This window comes from Ruditapes philippinarum, unplaced genomic scaffold (assembly GCF_026571515.1).
Source record: "Ruditapes philippinarum isolate M1 unplaced genomic scaffold, ASM2657151v2 ctg183_1_1_1_1, whole genome shotgun sequence".
In the NCBI taxonomy this organism is placed as follows: domain Eukaryota; kingdom Metazoa; phylum Mollusca; class Bivalvia; order Venerida; family Veneridae; genus Ruditapes; species Ruditapes philippinarum.
In genome coordinates, this window is record NW_026859131.1 from 330,990 (window position 1) to 351,180 (window position 20,191).

Sequence of the window (20,191 nt, forward strand, 5' to 3'; positions counted from 1 at the left end):
AACAAAACAGGCAAGGGGGATGAAAGAGGAAAAGGTAAGCAAACACAATCAATTTCTTTGTTCTTTAAGTAGACAATTCAAAATTGTTTATGTCATATGCTTACTGCTGCAAAAAGAGTACAATGACTTCTTCTGTCCAACCTAAGAATTCTGAGTTTGTCACTTGGAAGAGATTCAGAACAAGCACAATGACTTATAACTACAACTTGAAATGTGCAGGTAAAACATGACTGAATACTAATACATAATATTGTTTCAGTATTTCTAAATTTCCAGTAAAGATTACAATAAATAAAAAATCTCCTACCCATCGTCATTTCCTATAGCAACAACAAGGAAATCTGGGCTCCAACTTATCTCACTTCTAGTAGGAACTCTTGATCCAGCCTGCAAATTTAAATGCTCAGCAATAGTAAATATATTTTGTGAAAAACTATATCAAATAAACATCCGTGTTGTCTGACATGTTTATACTGTTGTTACTCAAATTTATCATTCTGAAACATTTAGTTGACACACATTTTTAAAACAAGATTGACATATTAGATTGTCTTCATAGCTAAAAAGTTGAATTTTCCACTTTCCATAACTTATATATGCATAACAACATGAAATGAAATTGCGCAATAATGAGTCTACTCTCTGGACAATTCATTGTGGAAAGTATTTTACATATGTGAATATCTATCTATTTTGCTATAAGTCCAGATCTTTTGTCCAAGAATGAATCAAATCAATAACAAAGTCAAGACAATTTAAGCAAATTTCAATTATTTGATCTTGACAGTAATGGCCATTCAAAGGTCAAGGTCATTTAAGAATAATTCAAAATGTCTTGTTTTGTGTAATGTATTCTTTTGTCCAAGAATAAATCACATCTATACATAAATAACAAAATTATGACAAAGCAAATTTCAACAAGCAATTATCATAGTTTTGCATGCAATCCATAAGTCACCTACTGGTTTGAACCCCAGCAACATTCAGAAGGGATATTGGTCATTTAATTATGCCATTGTATGAATGAATGACATAAATAAACTTAAATCTTTTGAGTTTTTAGTTTGTCTATATCTTTGTAATGTGTTAAGTTTCCCTGCCCTGGAGTAATGAAATTATGTTTATACATGTGTTAAGTTTCCCTGCCCAGTAATGAAATTATGTTTATACATGTGTTAAGTTTCCCTGCCCAGTAATGAAATTATGTTTATACATGTCTGTTAAGTTTCCCTGCCCAGTAATGAAATTATGTTTATACATGTCTGTTAAGTTTCCCTGCCCAGTAATGAAATTATGTTTATACATGTCTGTTAAGTTTCCCTGCCCTGGAGTAATGAAATTATGTTTATACATGTCTGTTAAGTTTCCCTGCCCAGTAATGAAATTATGTTTATACATGTCTGTTAAGTTTCCCTGCCCAGTAATGAAATTATGTTTATACAAGAGACAAGAGCTATGTCAACATGGCAATCCCTCGCCAAATGTGTTCGCACATTGGAAGAATGTATATGTAGTAGAGCAGAATAATTCAAATTTATGAGGTCTTTTGGTAATGAAAACTGATGGCTGAAGTGATTACAGATTTGAAACCTATGTGAATACTGATGGCTGAAAATAACAAAGGGCAATAACTGAACAAGAGCACTGCTAGGCGAAGCATTATATGCCCGAAAGTGATTTTATTGTTAGTAAGGATGAAACATTTGTAAGACATGGGAATTAAATACAGTATTACCTCCTTCAAAAAGCAATCCTCCTTTATAGCTGAAGAACATTCATATATATACAATATACAGTTCCAGTTTTCAAAGCACCACCATCAAGTTGTAGTTATGCTCCAGAAACCACAACTTTCAGTGTAAAGATCATAGTGACCCTGACCTTTCCTTATGACCCTAAAATCAATAGGGGTCATGTATTGGACATGGCTGTTCATCCTATAAAATTTTACAGCTGTAGGTTGATTAATACTTTAGTTATTGAGCGGAAACTGTTTCAGCTTAAAGGTAATAGCGACCTTGACCTTTGACCTTGTGACTCAAAAATCAATAGGGGTCTTCTCCCCATTATGGTCAATCACCCATGAAGTTTGAATACTGTGGGTCAAATGGAACTTAAGTTATGCTCCGAACTATTTTTAGTTTTAAGGTAACAGTGACCTTAAAGAGAGGTAACTGCATTAGAAGTCATGGACTCTTACCCCTAGACCATGGAGGCGGTGAATAAATAACAGAGTTAATTTGATACTCTAGAGTTGTAACATAGAATGTCAAGACAAAGGAACACTTTATTTAAATGGAATAAACAATTCTTTAACAAAATATTTTGCAGCTCTTTTAATTAGGGATCTGATTGTTGACCAATGATTTCATAAAGGCACCATTTGCCGGCAAAGAATAGGTCTTGACATGGTTGTTTCACATAATAAGACTTTTTTTCTATATAAGTCTATATAAATTAAGTGACAATATATTGACCACAAAGGATTGATCAATAATGATTAATAATTATGGTAGGAGACCCATAATGGACACTGTACGGAACTGCAAAATTGACAACATAGGACAGTTATATGCTTTGTAGGACACCTTTATACAAAATTTAAAGAAAATTTACTGTATGGTTTATCAGTTATGAACATTTTTCTGAACTAAAACTTTGCTGTTAGAAGGGCTCTTTTTCAAAAATGAGGAAAATCTAAACAATCTATAATATCATCATTATGAAAAAAATTTCCTATTGATTTAACTTATAAGAATGAAGTAATAATATTCATGAAACAGATCACACAAGCAAAAGATTATTACTACACAAAATGCTTTTAACATGTATAAAAATGTTACCCTACCCCATCCAAATTAAACACTTATTTGACAATTTCCCTATTTAAAAAGCTTTATTAAAAATATCCCTAAAATTTACCACAATGAGGTGCTATTTTCAAAGTCTGCTTAAATTTGCTTAAAGGTATATTGGTTGATCTTGCAAAATATAACAAGAGGGCCATGATGGCCCTGAAGTCGCTCACCTGTACATAGGCCCCCGGAGCAGGGCCAGTTTAAACCCCGGGGCTTTTATTTGAACAAACTTGGTAGACAACCATTAGAAAATGTTTCATGCTAAACATCTAAGGTCTAGCTTGTTGGGTTTTTTAAAAGAAGATTTTTTTAAGTTTTTTCTTTACACATATAGTTAAAAACAATGACACACCTGGGGCACGGCCAGTTTTGACCCCAGGGCTTTTATTTGAACAATCTTTGTAGACACTTACTAGAAAATGTTTCATGCTTAATATCTAAACTCTAGCTATTCAGGTTTTTTTCAAAGAAGATTTTTAAGTTTTTGCTATACTCATATAAGGAAAATTAATGTCCCCTGGGGCGGGGCCAATTTTGACTCCAGGGCTTTTATTTGAACAAACTTTGAAGACACTCACTAGAAGATGCCTCGTGTTTAATATCTAAACTCTAGCTATTTGAGTTTTTTTCAAAGAAGATTTTTTAATTTTTGCTATAGTTTTACACATATAGGGAAAATGAATGACATCTGGGGTGGGGCCAATTTTGACCCCAGGGCTTATATTTGAACAAACTTTGTAGACACTAACTAGAAGATCTTTCATGCTTAATATCTAAACTCTATCTATTTGTTTTTTTCCAAAGAAGATTTTTTAAGTTTTTCCTATACACATATAAGGAAATTTGGAAAATCAATGACCCCCAGGGCCGGGCCAATTTTGACCCCACGGCTCTTATTTGAACAAACTTGGTAGACATCAATTAGACCATGTTTCATGCTAAATATCTTAGCTCTAGCTCTTTGGGTTATTTAAAAGAAGATTTTTAAGTTTTTACTATATGCATATGGGGAAAATCAATGACCCCCTGGGGCGGGGCAAATTTTGACCCCAGAGCTTTTATTTGAACAAACTTGGTAGACACCCATTAGAAGATGTTCCATGCTAAATATCTTAGCTCTAGCTCTTTTGCTTCTTTAAAAGAAGAATTTTTAAGTTTTTCCTATACACATATAAGGAAATTTGGAAAATCAATGACCCCCTGGGGCGACCAATTTTTACCCAAGGGCTTTTATTTAAACAAACTTGAAATACACCCATTAGAAGATGTTTCATGCTAAATATCTTAGCTCTAGCTCTTTGGGTTCTTTAAAAGAAGATTTTTTAAGTTTTTACTATATGTATATAGGGAAAATCAATGACCCCCTGGGGCGGGGCCAATTTTGACCCAAGGGCTTTTATTTGAACAAACTTGGTAGACATCCATTAGAACATGTTTCATGCTAAATATCTTAGCTCTAGCTCTTTTGGTTCATTAAAAGAAGATTTTTTAAGTTTTTACTATATGCATATAGAGAAAATCAATGACCCCCTGGGGCGGGGCCAATTTTGACCCCCAGGGCTTTTATTTGAACAAACTTGGTAGACACCCATTAGAAAATGTTTCATGCTAAATATCTTAGCTCTAGCTCTTTTGGTTCTTTAAAAGAAGAATTTTTAAGTTTTTACTATATGTATATAGGGAAAATCAATGACCCCCTGGGGCGGGGCCAATTTTGACCCAAGGGCTTTTTTTTTAACAAACTTGGTAGACATCCATTAGAACATGTTTCATGCTAAATATCTTAGCTCTAGCTCTTTTGGTTCATTAAAAGAAGATTTTTTAAGTTTTTACTATATGCATATAGAGAAAATCAATGACCCCCTGGGGCGGGGCCAATTTTGACCCCCAGGGCTTTTATTTGAACAAACTTGGTAGACACCCATTAGAAAATGTTTCATGCTAAATATCTTAGCTCTAGCTCTTTTGGTTCTTTAAAAGAAGAATTTTTAAGTTTTTACTATATGCATATAGGGAAAATCAATGACCCCCTGGGGCGGGGCCAATTTTGACCCAAGGGCTTTTATTTGAACAAACTTGGTAGACACTCACCAGAAGATGTTTCATGCCAAAAATCTAAGCTCTAGCTCTTTGGGTTTTTTAGAAGAAGATATTTTAAGTCTTTTTTTTTGGTTGCCATGGCAACAAGAGTTCTGCATGGAATTCAAAGCGACTTAACAGGTACTTTAACAGAGGACAATATGTTTGATCTATATGTTAGTCCAGCAAGTGATAACATAACAATAACCTTCTTTGTGCAATCAACACATGATAAAATGAGAGAAATTCTACAATCTCAATACAGCATGGTCCAGACCCCAGACAAAAAAGGATTAGTAACAACTTTAACAATGTCTGGAAAAAAAGTTGTGATAAGAATATATCACAATACACTAATAATGACTGTTCAAGGTGCAGGCTGCAAAGAATGGATCAACACTTTCCTTGAGGGTTGCAAAAGTAAACTAATGACACAAGAAAATTCAAACAAAATACCACAAAATAATACTAGAATATCCTTGAATAATTATAACGAAGCATTTTCCCAAGAGCCTACTTTAGTAAATAATGAATCAACCATACCAAAACTGGTTAGACATACACCAAATACTAACAATGATAAGCAGGAAACAAATCTATCATCAACACAAGAGACATCAAAAGCTGAAGGCAATGGTGCAAAATTAAAACAAAGTAACTTTGCTTCTTATGCATTTAACCCTCAACCAAAACCAAAGAAGAAAAAGAGAGGGATATTCAGCTTTAATTTTGGAAAAACAGTGACATCAACTCCAGTAAACAGTCACATGTACGGATCTCTCAATAATAGCAAAGACCAAGGACATCAAATATCATTCTTACAAGAGAAGACAGAGGTTAAATCAGTAATCAGTATAGATAATGAGGAGTGCAACTACCAACTGAACAATGACACAGTAAGTCTGTCACATTCAAGTTTTAGCACAAACACAGAATCTGACACTGCTGAAAGTATTAGTTCCAAGTGGCCTATAGAAAAAAATGACTTTGCAGTACAGTGTGACCTTCAAACTCAAAACAAAACAAAAACAAACAAACTTTCACAGACAGCTGAAATTATCAACAGTGATCTAAATGCACGGCTACTCATCCTTGAAGAAGAAATGCAGAAATTGAAACAAACCAATCAGTCTTTAAAACAGGAAAACAAAATTCTCAGAGAAAAAATGTCATCAAACCAAAGTCAAAAAGAAAATAATGAGACGATCAGGGATGACATATCAGATATAAAGGGGAAAATGTCAGATTTCTTATTGACTCTTGAAATATTAAAGAAACAGACAGAAAATTTACCATCAAATGCTGATATGTATCTACTGCAGAGTGAAGTGAGGAATATGAGGAAAGAGCAGGCAGATAAACACAATCAACAAACCGTACTAACCTCTAAACCAATTCAAAGCACAGCTGCACAGACAACTCAAATGTCATCTATCACAACGCAAGACATGGAATTACAGACTTGTGCACAAAACGCAGAAAAACAGAAAAACGACACAAATAGGCATTTAAATACCCAGCAAGCCAAAGGTATGAAACAAGTATTGATCCTTGGTGACTCTGTGACAAAAGGATTACGTAAAGACAAAACGAGCACAAATACAACAACAGTAGATATCAAATCCCATCGTGGGGCAACTGTTAAAAGCATGCAGGCAGCTATAACTGACCCAAGAATGCAACCCAAAACAATTACAGATGCAGATATAGTCATCATACATGCTGGTATAAACAATATATCAAATGCAGACAAACCAACTGATATCTGTGAGGAGTTTCATAACCTTACTCATGCGATTCAAGGAATCAACTCAAAGGCAAAAGTAATGATTTCATCAGTTCTACCAAAGAAAAGAGACCTTTTGTCTACTGAGAACATATCCATCACAAACAACCTACTGAAAAATATGTGTACAGAAAAAGGATTCATATTTATCGACAATGACAATATTATACTAAAGGATGGAAAAGTGAATCAAACTCTCTTCTATGATGAGGTCCACCTGAACAATGAAGGATCAGTTGTATTAGGGAAACAACTTAACAAAGCTATTCGTACATCCCTTGGATTGCAACAGAACTTTTCAGAAAAATCAGTAAATTTTCAGAAGGCTCAACATCACCAAAAACTGGATCCAAACCGGAGATACAAAATAAGAAACAGGGACATTCAAACAACACCAAGGTTTTGGCCATGGAATCCCTGGATGCATCCAAAGTGGTAGCTGACACTGTCATATATCTTAAAGAAAATGATGATACTACACATGATATTGTATCAAATAATATAGATGATATAAATATGATAAGGAACAGTACTGAACTCAATAGTTATACTTGCACAGATCAAAACTCTATGCAATCACAAGCTGATTTTATGCTTAAAGATGTAAAATTTGATAGAAATGGAATTAATTTCATGCACCTGAACATACATTATCTTTATCCAAAGTTTAGTGAAATACAGTTTTTAGTTAATGAATTTAAAAATATTGATATACTAGGTCTTCAAGAAACTTTTCTTAGTGATAAATTTTCAAACAATGAAATTCATTTGCATAATTATCAACTTTTCAGACGTGATAGGGAGTCTAATGGGGGTGGAATAGCTTTATATGTAAAGTCAAACCTACCATGTGAACTAAGAACTGATCTTGATTCTAGTAATATTGAGGCTATATGGTTAGAAATGAAGCTTGAAAAACAAAAACCCTTTATTGTAGGATATATTTATAGGCCCCCTTCATCACCAACTTACTGGAATGATCAGATTGAAAATATTTTAGATACACTTTATGTCGAAAACAAAGAAATCATTCTATTAGGAGACTTTAACTACAATTTTATAAATTTAAGCCCAGCAAATTCTAAATGGAAAAAATTAATTAATACCAACTGATAACACAACCTACTAGAGTCACACAAAATTCCTCTTCCATTATAGACCACATATACACCAATCATCCACAGAATATAAGCTACACAGCTGTTCAAGTAATGTCTATTAGTGACCACTACCCTATTTGTTTTAGAAGGAAAACTAATGCAAAAATAAACAAGAATTTGTAACAGAGTTACCAACGTCCCCCGCCCCGGGAGTTTTATATGAAGCATAAAATTGTGCTATTTCAAAAAATAGAGGTATGGATCTCAGGACATTCAGTCCAAAATTATGATCAATGCTAGATCTGCAAATGTAACAATAAATTTGTTAAAAAAATAAAATGAAACACGGAATTTAAAAATCTATCATGTTAAGCTTTGACCTCTAAGTGTGAACTTGACCTTGGAGGTAGGGGAGCAGGTGTTGTGCATGACATAACGTCTTATTATTGTGACTATTTGTGCCAAGTTATTTCATAATCCCTTGAACTATAAAGAAGTTCTAGATTCAACACAAAATATACCCTATAACAGACTATGTTAATTTTTGACCTCTAAGTGTGACCTTGACCTTGGAGGTAGGGATGCAGGTGTTGCGCATGACACATCCTCTTATTATTGTGACTATTTGTGCGAAGTATTTTCACAATCCTTTGATCTATGAAAAAATTATAGACCTGACACAAAATATACCCTGTAACAGACTATGTAAGTATTTGACCTCCAAGTGTGACCTTGACCTTGGAGGTAGGTGACCGGTTTTTGCGCATGACACATCATCTGATTATTGTTAACAATTATGGCAAGTATTTACAAAAGTCCTTCATAGATAAGAAAGTTATGGACTAGACACAACATATACCCTCAAATAGACAATGTTGACCTTGAATGAACAAGTACGACCTTGACCCTGAAGGTACGGGTCTGGTTGTTGCGCATGACACATCGTCTTATTATAACAAACATTTGTGCCAAGTTATCTCAAATTCCTTTGATAAATGACAAAGTAATGGACCGGACACGAAATATACCCTGTAACAGACTATGTTAATATTTGACCTCCAAGTGTGACCTTGACGTTGAAGGTAGGCAACTGGTTTTTGCTCATGACACATCGTCTGATTATTATGAACAATTATGGCAAGTATTTACAAAAACACTTCATAGATAAGAAAGTTATGGACCAGACACGAAATATACCCTGTAACAGACTATGTTAATATTTGACCTCCAAGTGTGACCTTGACCTTGAAGGTAGGTGACTGCTTTTCCGCATGACACATCGTCTGATAATTGTGAACAATTATGGCAAATATTTACAAAATCCCTTCATAGATTAGAAAGTTATGGACCGGACACGAAATATACCCTGTAACAGACTATGTTAATATTTGACCTCCAAGTGTGACCTTGACCTTGAAGGTAGGTGACTGGTTTTTGCTCATGACACATCGTCTGATTATTGTGAACAATTATGGCAAGTATTTACAAAATCCCTTCATAGATAAGAAAGTTATGGACCGGACACGACATATACCCTCAAATAGGCAATTTTGACCTTGAATGAGCAAGTGTGACCTTGACCCTGGAGGTAGGGGTCTGGTTGTTGCGCATGACACATCGTCTTATTATAATAAACATTTGTGCCAAGTTATTTCAAATTCCCTTCATAAATGACAAAGTTATGGACCGGACACGAAAGTGTGACGGACGGACAGACGGACGGACGGACAGACAGACTGACAGACGGACGGAGCCTATTTCTATATCCCCCTTTTTTCTTCGAAAAGGCGGGGGACAAAAAGGCCCATTGCATGTAACTATAAACTACAGGTATTTAAAGAAATTCAATGCAGAAAACTTTTTAGTAGACTTATCAAATCAACCATGGTCATTAATTGATGTGTTTACAGAACCTGATGATGCCCTCGACACCTTCTATGATTTATTTCTAAAAGTTTTAGATTCTCACGCTCCATATAAACAAAAAAGGGTTAAATGAAAAAATCAAAATGATTGGTTCACAGATGATATAGCTAATGCAATAAAGGAACGAGATTTTGCAAAAAAGAAAAATAACATTGAGGAATACAAATACTGGAGATCGCAAGTCAAGGTGCTTTCTCACAGATCAAAAAAAGAATTCTTTAATCAGGAGATATCTTCAAACAACAAAAACCCTAAAAAGCTTTGGAAAAATCTAAAAGACTTGAGTGGAAAAGCCGAAAACCACCAAACTAGTTACATTAATGATGACAATGGAATTCCAGTCTATGACCCTAAACAGACAGCAGAAATATTTAATACATTTTTTTCAAATTTATTCAAAAATACAGAAAATATTACAACACTAACCAGTACAAATGAATATAACTCAAAGAAATGTTAAACAGCAAAATTGACCAAAATACACCTAAATTTGATATTCCACCTATAGATCCAAGCCAAGTCAAACAAGCATTAGATTCACTAGATGTTACAAAGGCTACTGGACTTGATGGCATTAGTGCTAAATTTTTAAAAACTGCATCACCTGTTATATGTAGACCAATTTCTACTATTATCAATTTGAGTATCAAAACAGGTAAGTTTCCTGAAAAATTTAAACAGTCTAAAGTCATACCATTTTACAAAAAAGGACACAAATCAGATAAAAATAATTATAGACCTATATCTGTTCTTCCAATACTTTCTAAAATATTTGAAAAACATGTATCTGATCATTTAAAACAATTCTTAGAATTGTATAATTTCATTATCAACACCCAATCAGGATTTAGAACAAAACATTCATGTGAAACTGCATTGACAAATGTTGTTGACAATTGGATCAAGGCAATAAATGATGGAAAGCTAGTTGGCACAATCTTTCTTGACTTGTCAAAGGCATTTGACCTTGTAAATCATAAGTTACTCATCCAAAAACTTCATTTTTATCAAATTTCTTCTTCTGCAATTACTTGGTTTACATCATATGTATCTGGCAACCTATCAAAATCAGCATCAGTTATATCAGGGGTACCTCAAGGATCTGTCCTTGGACCTTTGCTTTTCATCATATACTGTAACCCAACAAATATTCGCGACCAATTAATATTCGCTTTATTCGCGGATGGCCACGAAGCGCGAATATTTGTTTGCGCGAATAAGTCCGCATGATTTCGCGAATAAAATGGAGAGAAATTTTTATTTTAGACGTTGTTCATGCAAAGTTACTTGACTGGATATATTCGAATTTTACGGGCACCTGTTAGGAAGTAATGAATTGTCATGAATATTGCCATAAAACAATAAAAACACAATAAGTAAACAACTACTATTTTATAAATATTAAAGAACTCTATGTTAATATAGCAATGAAAATAAACATCCACATTTTATACAGTTTATAAAATACGTGATCACAATTCACTTATCAATACAATATAAGGCTAGCGTCTTGTTAATCCCATTTAAGACACAAAAATGACCTCAATTATTGAAGATTAATAGTCGGCTAATGGATTTTACGGCCCCATCGGACTTTCCAATCCGCGAATATTTTTTTTCGGAAATCAAGAAAACGCGGAAATTAATATTCGCGAATATGTTCGACCTCGGCAAAACGCGAAAATTTGTATTCGCGAATAAAAATTGGGTTACAGTATATAAATGATCTACCACTCCATTTGAAAACCTCAGAGGCAGATCTTTTTGCTGATGACACTACTCTTACAGCAGCAGGTCTCTCTATACAAGATTTACATGATAAACTCCAAGCTGACCTCGACAATGTAAATCTGTGGTGCAAACAGAATGCAATGATGCTAAACGCAAAGAAAACAAAAGCAATGAACCTGTCATCCAATAATAATAAACAACAATTACAACCACTACACCTGCAAGAACATGAAATTGAATTTACTGAAACTGAAAAGTTATTAGGTGTTCATATTGACAATAACCGTAAGTGGAAAACCCAAGTAGATAAGACGTTAAAGAAATGCAATACTCAGTTGTACCTTCTTCTAAGAATAAAACAGTACCTTGATGTAAATACAAGAAAACTGTTCTTTAATGCTTATATCTTACCACATTTAGGTTATTGTTGTACAGTCTGGGGAAACTGTAGCAATGAACAGGTTATGGATATAATAAAATTTCAGAAAAGAGCTGCAAGAATCATTCTTGACAGAAGTTATGATGCCCCATCTACTGAATTATTTAATGAATTAAATTGGATAAAATTTGATGAAAGAATAAGATACAAGAAAGCTGTCATTATGTATAAATCATTAAACAATGCTTCATTTCCAAAGTACATGAAAAACAAATTTCAATTTATTCACCAAAAACATGAACATATCCTAAGGTCAGCAAAAAATTCAGATTTATTCATACCTAAACCAAAAAAAGAAATTTTTAGAAAATCTCTGACTTACTCGGGCCCCAAACTATGGAATAATATCCCTCTCTCCGTATGTAAATCTGAAACTGTTGGAAAATTTCAAGCATCCTATATCAGTTGGAATCTCTCTCAAGTACCTTGATCTTACATAGATTTAGTGTAAAGTAATGTATGTTCATGATGATGATGCATTGTACATGTATTTTGAATATGTATTGTGTTTTTAATTATTTATTGTTTCATAAAGTAATATATTATTATATTTTGTGTTTTCATGTGTATATGTATTTTGAAAACTTCACTGTATAACCATGATGTAAATTATGTATATTTTATGTATATTTATGTTTTTGAGGCCCACATGGAAGATTGGGAAACCAAATGTGTAGCCTCATTAAATAAAGACTTTACTTACTTACTTACTTACTTACTAATTAGATTCTTTGAACAATTTTCAAAGGTGACCACCAAAGGAACATTCCTGTGAAGTTTGGATGAAATTGGCCGAGTGGTTAATGAGGAGATGTCATTTGAAGTAAAAGTTTACGGACGACGGACGGACGAAAAGCGATCACAAAAGCTCACCCTGTCACTTTGTGACAGGTGAGCTAAAAATTACTTTTACAGTGTAGTTTTTATTTGAATAGACTTTGAAAATGTCTGGTACCATATTTGCTATTAAATTTGGCATTTTTTAGCCAAATATTACCTACAATAATTATGAAATAATATCAAACACATTTTTCTTTCCATAAGGGATCTGAGAAATCCATAAATAATATTAAAAAGAAAAAAAAAAGAAACTAGAAATGTGTCCATAGGACACAGGTGCCCCCACACTCCACTGATTTGTCAATCTTATGTCTCTAGGTCAATTGTTTTTTTTGGCTACATGTGCCCAAGTTGAAAACTAAAAATCTTTTATTAATTGAAGGTCAAATACTACAAATATTGAATAAAGCCACAAGAAAAACCCAAGGTGCAGAAGTACACATTCTTGTAAACTTTCAGGCCTACAGGTCATAAACTTTTTGAGTTATGTGCAACACAAGTTAATTATTGTAAATTTTTAAAGTCAAGGGCAATAACTCTAATAATGATAAAAATATCCACACGAAAATACCCAGGTGCACTACTACACATGCTGAGCAACATTCCTGTAAGGTTTCATGACTCTAGGTCAAATACTTTTTTAGTTACATGCGCCACAAGTTGAAAATTGGAAATTTTTATTAATTCAAGGGTAATAACTCTAAAAATACTAAATATATCTACATGAAAATACCGAGGTGCACAACTTCACATGCTGATCAACATTTTTGTAACGTTTCCTGACTCTAGGTCAAATATTTTATGAGTTACATGCGACACAAGTTGAAAATTGTAAATTTTTACTAAGTCAAGGGCAATAACACTAAAAGTACTAAAAATATCCACACAAAAATACCCAGGTGCACAACTACACATGCTGAGCAACATTCTTGTAAGGTTTCATGACTCTAGGTCAAATACTTTTTTAGCTATGTGCAACACAAGTTGAAAATTGGAAATTTTTACAAAGTCAAGGGCAATAAATCTAAAAATTCTAAAAATATCCACACGAAGATACCCAGGTGCACAACTACACATGCTGATCAACATTCCTGTAAGGTTTCATGACTCTAGGTCAATAATTTTTTGAGTTACGTGTGACACAAATTGAAAATTGAAAATTTTTACTAAGTCAAGGGTAACAAGATATGTTTGTAAAACATGTATGCCTCCTATCGGCAGCCAATTTGTCATGTGATCAGGTTATTATGCATGACTTCTGACCCAGTGAACAAGCAATTAATAAGGGTTATCTGGTATCTACTGGTCATGACTAGTCACAAGGTAATAATTATTGTGACCCCATAGGTTGTGTGCAGCAATTAAAGTTATTAAAAATCTTACCAAACAAGATATGTTTGTAAAACATGTATGCCCCCTATCGGTAGCCAATTAGTCATGTGATCAGGTTATTATGCATGACTTCTGACCCAGTGAACAAACAATTAATAAGGGTTATCTAGTATCTACTGGTCATGACTAGTCACAAGGTAATAATTATTATGACCCCATAGGCGTGTGCAGCAATTTAAGTTATAAACAAGAGCCCGGTTTGAGCCGGGTGATGCTCCCCGAATAGGTTTTGGACACAGGAAAGTACACCTCTTGTAGTTTCAGAGTTATGTCCCTGGAAAAAGTTCAAAGTGCAATAATTCCAAAATTAGGAAAGGCTGAGTTACTGTTCTTTGCACTGCACTTCTAATCACTGTTATCAAAGTTTCTTGTTGATATCTCTTATGGTTTCCGAGTTATGTTCCGGACAACTTTAAAAAGTAAAAATAAACAAATGGCAATAACTCCAGAATTAGGCAAGGCAGATTTATGATTCTTGTGCACTACAAAGTTTCATGTTGATATCTCTTATAGTTTTATAGCTATGTCCAGTACAAGATTTTTCTAAAAGGGGAGATAATTCAAAAATGAGACTTAACAGAGTAATGTTTTTTTTGCACTGCACTTCTACTCAATGAGATCTATCTACCTACAATGTTTCATCTTAATATCTCTTATAATTTTAGAGTTATGTTCAGGACAAAGTTCAGTGTTAAAATTAACAAAGGGCAAGAACTCCAAAATTAGGACAAAAAGAGTTATTGTTCTTATGCACTGCGCATCTACCCATTGAGATCTATTCACCTACAAAGTTTCATGTTGATATCTCTTATAGTTTTAGAGTTATGACCCGGACAAGATTTTTCTATAAGGGGAGATAATTAAAAAATGAGGCTTAACAGAGTTATGGTTCTTTTGCACTGCACTTCTACTCAATGAGATCTATCTACCTACAATGTTTCATCTTGATATCTCTTATAGTTTTAGAGTTATGTTCCGGACAAAGTTCAAAGTGTTAGTTTAACAAAGGGCAATAACTCCAAAATTAGGACAAAAAGAGTTATTGTTCTTATGCACTGCACATCTACCCACTGAGATCTATTCACCTACAAAGTTTCATGTTGATATCTCTTATAGTTTTAGAGTTATGCCCCGGACAAGATTTTTCTATAAGGGGAGATAATTCAAAAATGAGGCTTAATAGAGTTATGGTTCTTTGACACTGCACTCCCCCTCAATGCCCTCTACCACTGTATGAAGTTTAAACAAATTATCTCCAAGGGTTTTCAAGTTATGCTCCGGACAAGAAAACGGACGGACAGACAGACGGACAAGGCGCCGACTATATGCTCCCCCGAAATTTTTCGGGGAGCCTAAAAATCTTACCAAATAATATATGCATAAATTTAATGAATCATGTAGGCCTCATTAATGACAGCCAAGTTGTTATATTACATAAGACCTTCAAATGTGTATACCAAAAGCATTTTTAGTTTAATATAAAAATATCAAGCAAGGCAACTTGAGTTGTTAAGTAATTATCATCATTAAACCATCATTAAGTACAAGTTCAATATGACATTGACCCCTTGACCCCAAAATCAATAGGGGTCATCTACTGGTCATGACCACTCATCATACCAAGTTTGAAGTTCCTAGGCCTAAGCATTCTTTAGTTATTGATCAGAAACCATTGTTACCTACAAGGTCAACATGACCTTGACCTTTGACCCTTGATCCCAAAATCAATAGGGGTCATCTGCTGGTCATGACCAATCATCATACCAAGTTTGAAGTTTCTAGGCCTAAGCGTTCTTAAGTTATTGATTGGAAACTGTTTTCACCTACAAGGTCAATATGACCCTGACATTTGACCCCTAAATCAATAGGGGTCATCTGCTGGTCATGACCAATCATCATACCAAGTTTTAAGTTCCTAGGCCTAAGCGTTCTTTAGTTATTGATCGGAAACGGTTTTTACCTACAAGGTCAATGTGACCTTGACCTTTGACCCCTTGACCCCAAAATCAATAGGGGTCATCTGCTGGACATGACCAATCACCATACCAAGTTTGAAGTTCCTAGGCATAAGCGTTCTTTAGTTATTGATCGGAAACCATTTTTACTTTCAAGGTCAATGTGACCTTGACCTTTGACCCCTTGACCCCAAAATCAATAGGGGTCATCTGCTGGTCATGACAAATCACCATACCAAGTTTGAAGTTCCTAGGCCTAAGTGTTCTTTAGTTATTGATCGGAAACCATTTGGTCTACGGACCAACGGACCGACAATTGCAAAGCAATATACGCCCTCTTCTTTGAAGTGGGGGCATAATAATATATACATAAATTTTATGAATCACATAGGCCTCATTAATGACAGCCAAGTTGTTATATTACATAAGACCTTCAAATGTGTATACCAAAAGCACATAAAAATATCAACCAAGGCAACTTGAGTTGTTGAGTTATTGGTCAGAAACGGTCATTAAGTACAAGGTCACTATGACATTGACCCCTTGACCCCAAAATCAATAGGGGTCATCTGCTGGTCATGACAAATCATCATGCCAAGTTTGAAGTTCCTAGGACTAAGGGTTCTTTAGTTATTGATCAGAAACCGTTTTAACCTACAAGGTCATGTGACCTTGACCTTTGACCCCAAAATCAATAGGGGTCATCTGCTGGTCATGACCAATCATCATACCAAGTTTGAAATTCCTAGGCCTTAGCGTTCTTTACTTATTGATCAGAAACAGTTTAAACCTACAAGGTCAATGTGACCTTGACCTTCCCCCTTGACCCCAATATCAATAGGGGTCATCTGCTGGTCACGACCAATCATCTTACTAAGTTTGAAGTGCCTAGGCCTAAGGGTTCTTTAGTTATTGATCGGAAACGGTTTTTTTTACCTAAAGATCAATGTGACCTTGACCTTTGACCCCTTGACCCTTAAATCAATAGGGGTCATCTGCTGGTCATGACCAATCATCATACCAAGTTTGAAGTTCCTAGGACTAAGCTTTCTTTAGTTATTGATCGGAAACCGTTTTTACCTACAAGGTCAATGTGAGCTTGACCTTTGACTCCTTGACCCCAAAATCAATAGGGGTCATCTGCTGGTCATGACTAATCATCATACCAAGTTTGAAGTACCTAGGACTAAGTGTTCTTTATTTATTGATCGGAAACTATTTTCACCTACAAGGTCAATGTGACCTTGACCTTTGACCCCTTGACCCAAAAATCAATAGGGGTCATGTGATGGTCATGACCAATCATCATACCAAGACAGTTTGAAGTACCTAGGCCTAAGGGTTCTTAAGTTATTGATCGGAAACGGTTTTTACCTAAAAGGTCAATGTGACCTTGACCTTTGACCCCTTGACCCCAAAATCAATAGGGGTCATCTGCTGGTCATGACCAATCACCATACCAAGTTTGAAGTTCCTAGGCCTAAGGGTTCTTTAGTTATTGATCGGAAACGGTTTTTACCTAAAAGGTCAATGTGACCTTGACCTTTGACCCCTTGATCCCAAAATCAATAGGGGTCATGTGCTGGTCATGACTAATCTTGATACCAAGGGCCTAAGCGTTCTTTATTTATTGATTGGAAACCGTTTTAACATACAAGGTGAATGTGATCTTGACCTTTGACCCCTTGACCCCAAAATCAATAGGGGTCATCTACTAGTCATGACCAATCACCATGCCAAGTTTGAAGTTCCTAGACCTAAGGGTTCTTTAGTTATTGATCGGAAACAGTTTTTACCTCAAAGGTCAATGTGACCTCTACCTTTGACCCCTTGACCCCAAAATCAATAGGGGTCATCTGCTGGTCATGACCAATCACCATACCAAGTTTGAAGTTCCTAGGCCTAAGGGTTCTTTAGTTATTAATTGGAAACCGTTTTTACCTACAAGGTCAATGTGACCTTGACCTTTGACCCCTTGACCCCAAAATCAATAGGGGTCATCTGCTGGTCATGACCAATCACCATATCAAGTTTGAAGTTCCTAGACCTAAGCGTTCTTTAGTTATTGATCGGAAAACGTTTTAACATACAAGGTCAATGTGACCTTGACCTTTGACCCCTTGACCTCAAAATCAATAGGGGTCATCTACTGGTCATGACCAATCACCATACCAAGTTTGAAGTTCCTAGGCCTAAGGGTTCTTTAGTTATCACTCGGAAACCATTTGGTCTACGGACCGACAGACCGACAAGTGCAAAGCAATATACCCCCTCTTCTTCGAAGTGGGGGCATAATAACTCTAAAATTACTAAATATATCCACATGAAAATACCCAGGTGCACAACTTCACATGCTGATCAACATTCCTGTAAGGTTTTAAGACTCTATGTCAATTACTTTTTGAGCTACATGCGACACAAAAAGGGAACGGACGGACGGACAAGGGTAAATCTAAATGCCCCGCCTATAGTGGGGGCACAAAAAAAGTAGCCCTTCTCGGGGTTTGAACCCAAGCCCTTCAGTTTCAATGCAGTTGACAGTTATTTTAGCCTTTTTAAATACTCTTCAAAGTGGAGGTAATGCATTAGGGGTATACTACTATATTAGGGGAGGCTTCATGCCAAATATCAAATTTCACGTGGTAAGACTCAAACAAGTTTTCCTATTGCAGTCTATATAAAATATGTGAACCCGGGAATAGGACAATATTGACCAAAGAGGCATGTTTAAAAGTTTTGTAGAGGCAAACAAGGCAGTGCTACTGCTACATGTCAAATATATCAGTTCTGTGCATTGTTGTTTAAGACTAAAATGTGTTTTCCTATACAAAACTATGTTATGTGACCCTAGGTCAGGACCAATGACACAAGGGGCATAATATAATAAATATCAGTTATGTTGTGGTCAACAAAGTTTTGTTACATGCCAAATATCTAGGCTCTGGGCATTGAAGTCTTACACAAAATGTCTGAAGTGTGTTTTTCCTAAGTCTATATAAATCAATTGGTAGGGCCACGATTCCTATCAGTTTTTCTTTTTAAGTCAATAAGGCAATACTACATGCTAAATATCTAAACTCAAGCATTGTAATTTTACAAAATGAAACTAAATGTGTTTCCCTATATAAATCAAGTTATCCCTGGGTCAGGGCCAATTTTGATCTCAGGAAGCCCAAACCTGTGTTCTTCACATTGTCCTATTATAAGTAATATTTCATCAAAAAAGTTTTGATTTCTTTCTGTCTGTTCAAATGGTTTAAAGCTAAGAAATTTTGAAATTCATACAAAAATGACTAAGTGTAACCTTGACCTGAGGATGGGCAAACACTCACTCAGCACATTGTCTCATTAGGGGTAACATGTCTGACAACTAGTTTTAATTTCCTTCCACCAGTTCAAAAGATACAGACCGGAAAAAAAAAATGCTATAACCAGATACATAACAATATACACCAACATTTGTTAAGGCATATAAAAATTGACAATGGAAAGCTTTATTTTCAAAGCTATAAGATCCATAGCCAAATCAAAATTCATTACATGGAGATAACAAGAAAATGTTTAATTTACCCTGTAAGTAGGATTTGAGCTGTGAATCAGCTTGCCAACAGACACTGCTTCCTTCTCCAGTTTCTTGGGTAAATGTTCTAAAATAGTACCATCCCCACAGCTGTATAAATGGTAGCCGTATGTAGATACATTCAGCTCAGCTGTAATAGTAATATCATTTACATGGTGTAACCATTAATTAACAATGATTCCTTCTAAAAAAGTATATTTTGTACATATAAAGTAAACAATTTCACATCAGTCTGTTTGGACCACAATCATAAATAGATAATATTTGCTCCTTATATGTACCATAAGAAACAAGAGCCATGTTAACATGGCCATCCCCCGCCGAATGTGTTTGCTCATTGGAAGAATGTATATATAGTAGAGCAGAATAATTCAATTTTAAGAGGTCTTTTGGTAATGCAAACTGATGGCTGAAGTGACTTCAGATTTGAATTATGAAAATAACAAAGGGCAATAACTGAGAAATAATGCAGGGTAGGTTATCATTCTTGTTTTCTGCACTCCTC

At 34.9% G+C, this 20,191-nt stretch overlaps 1 protein-coding gene across 1 annotated transcript in view; it reads right to left on the reverse strand.

Moving 5' to 3' along the window:
- LOC132755363 (gem-associated protein 5-like) overlaps positions 1-20,191 on the reverse strand; it is a 30,087-nt gene continuing 9,896 nt past the window's right edge. The window contains exons 2-3 of the mRNA XM_060746235.1: positions 19,677-19,816; positions 1-387 (exon numbers count right to left, since the gene is read on the reverse strand). Of these exons, the coding sequence (XP_060602218.1) occupies positions 304-387; positions 19,677-19,816 (224 nt within the window). The 3' untranslated portion in view covers positions 1-303. The remainder of the gene's footprint in view (positions 388-19,676; positions 19,817-20,191) is intronic.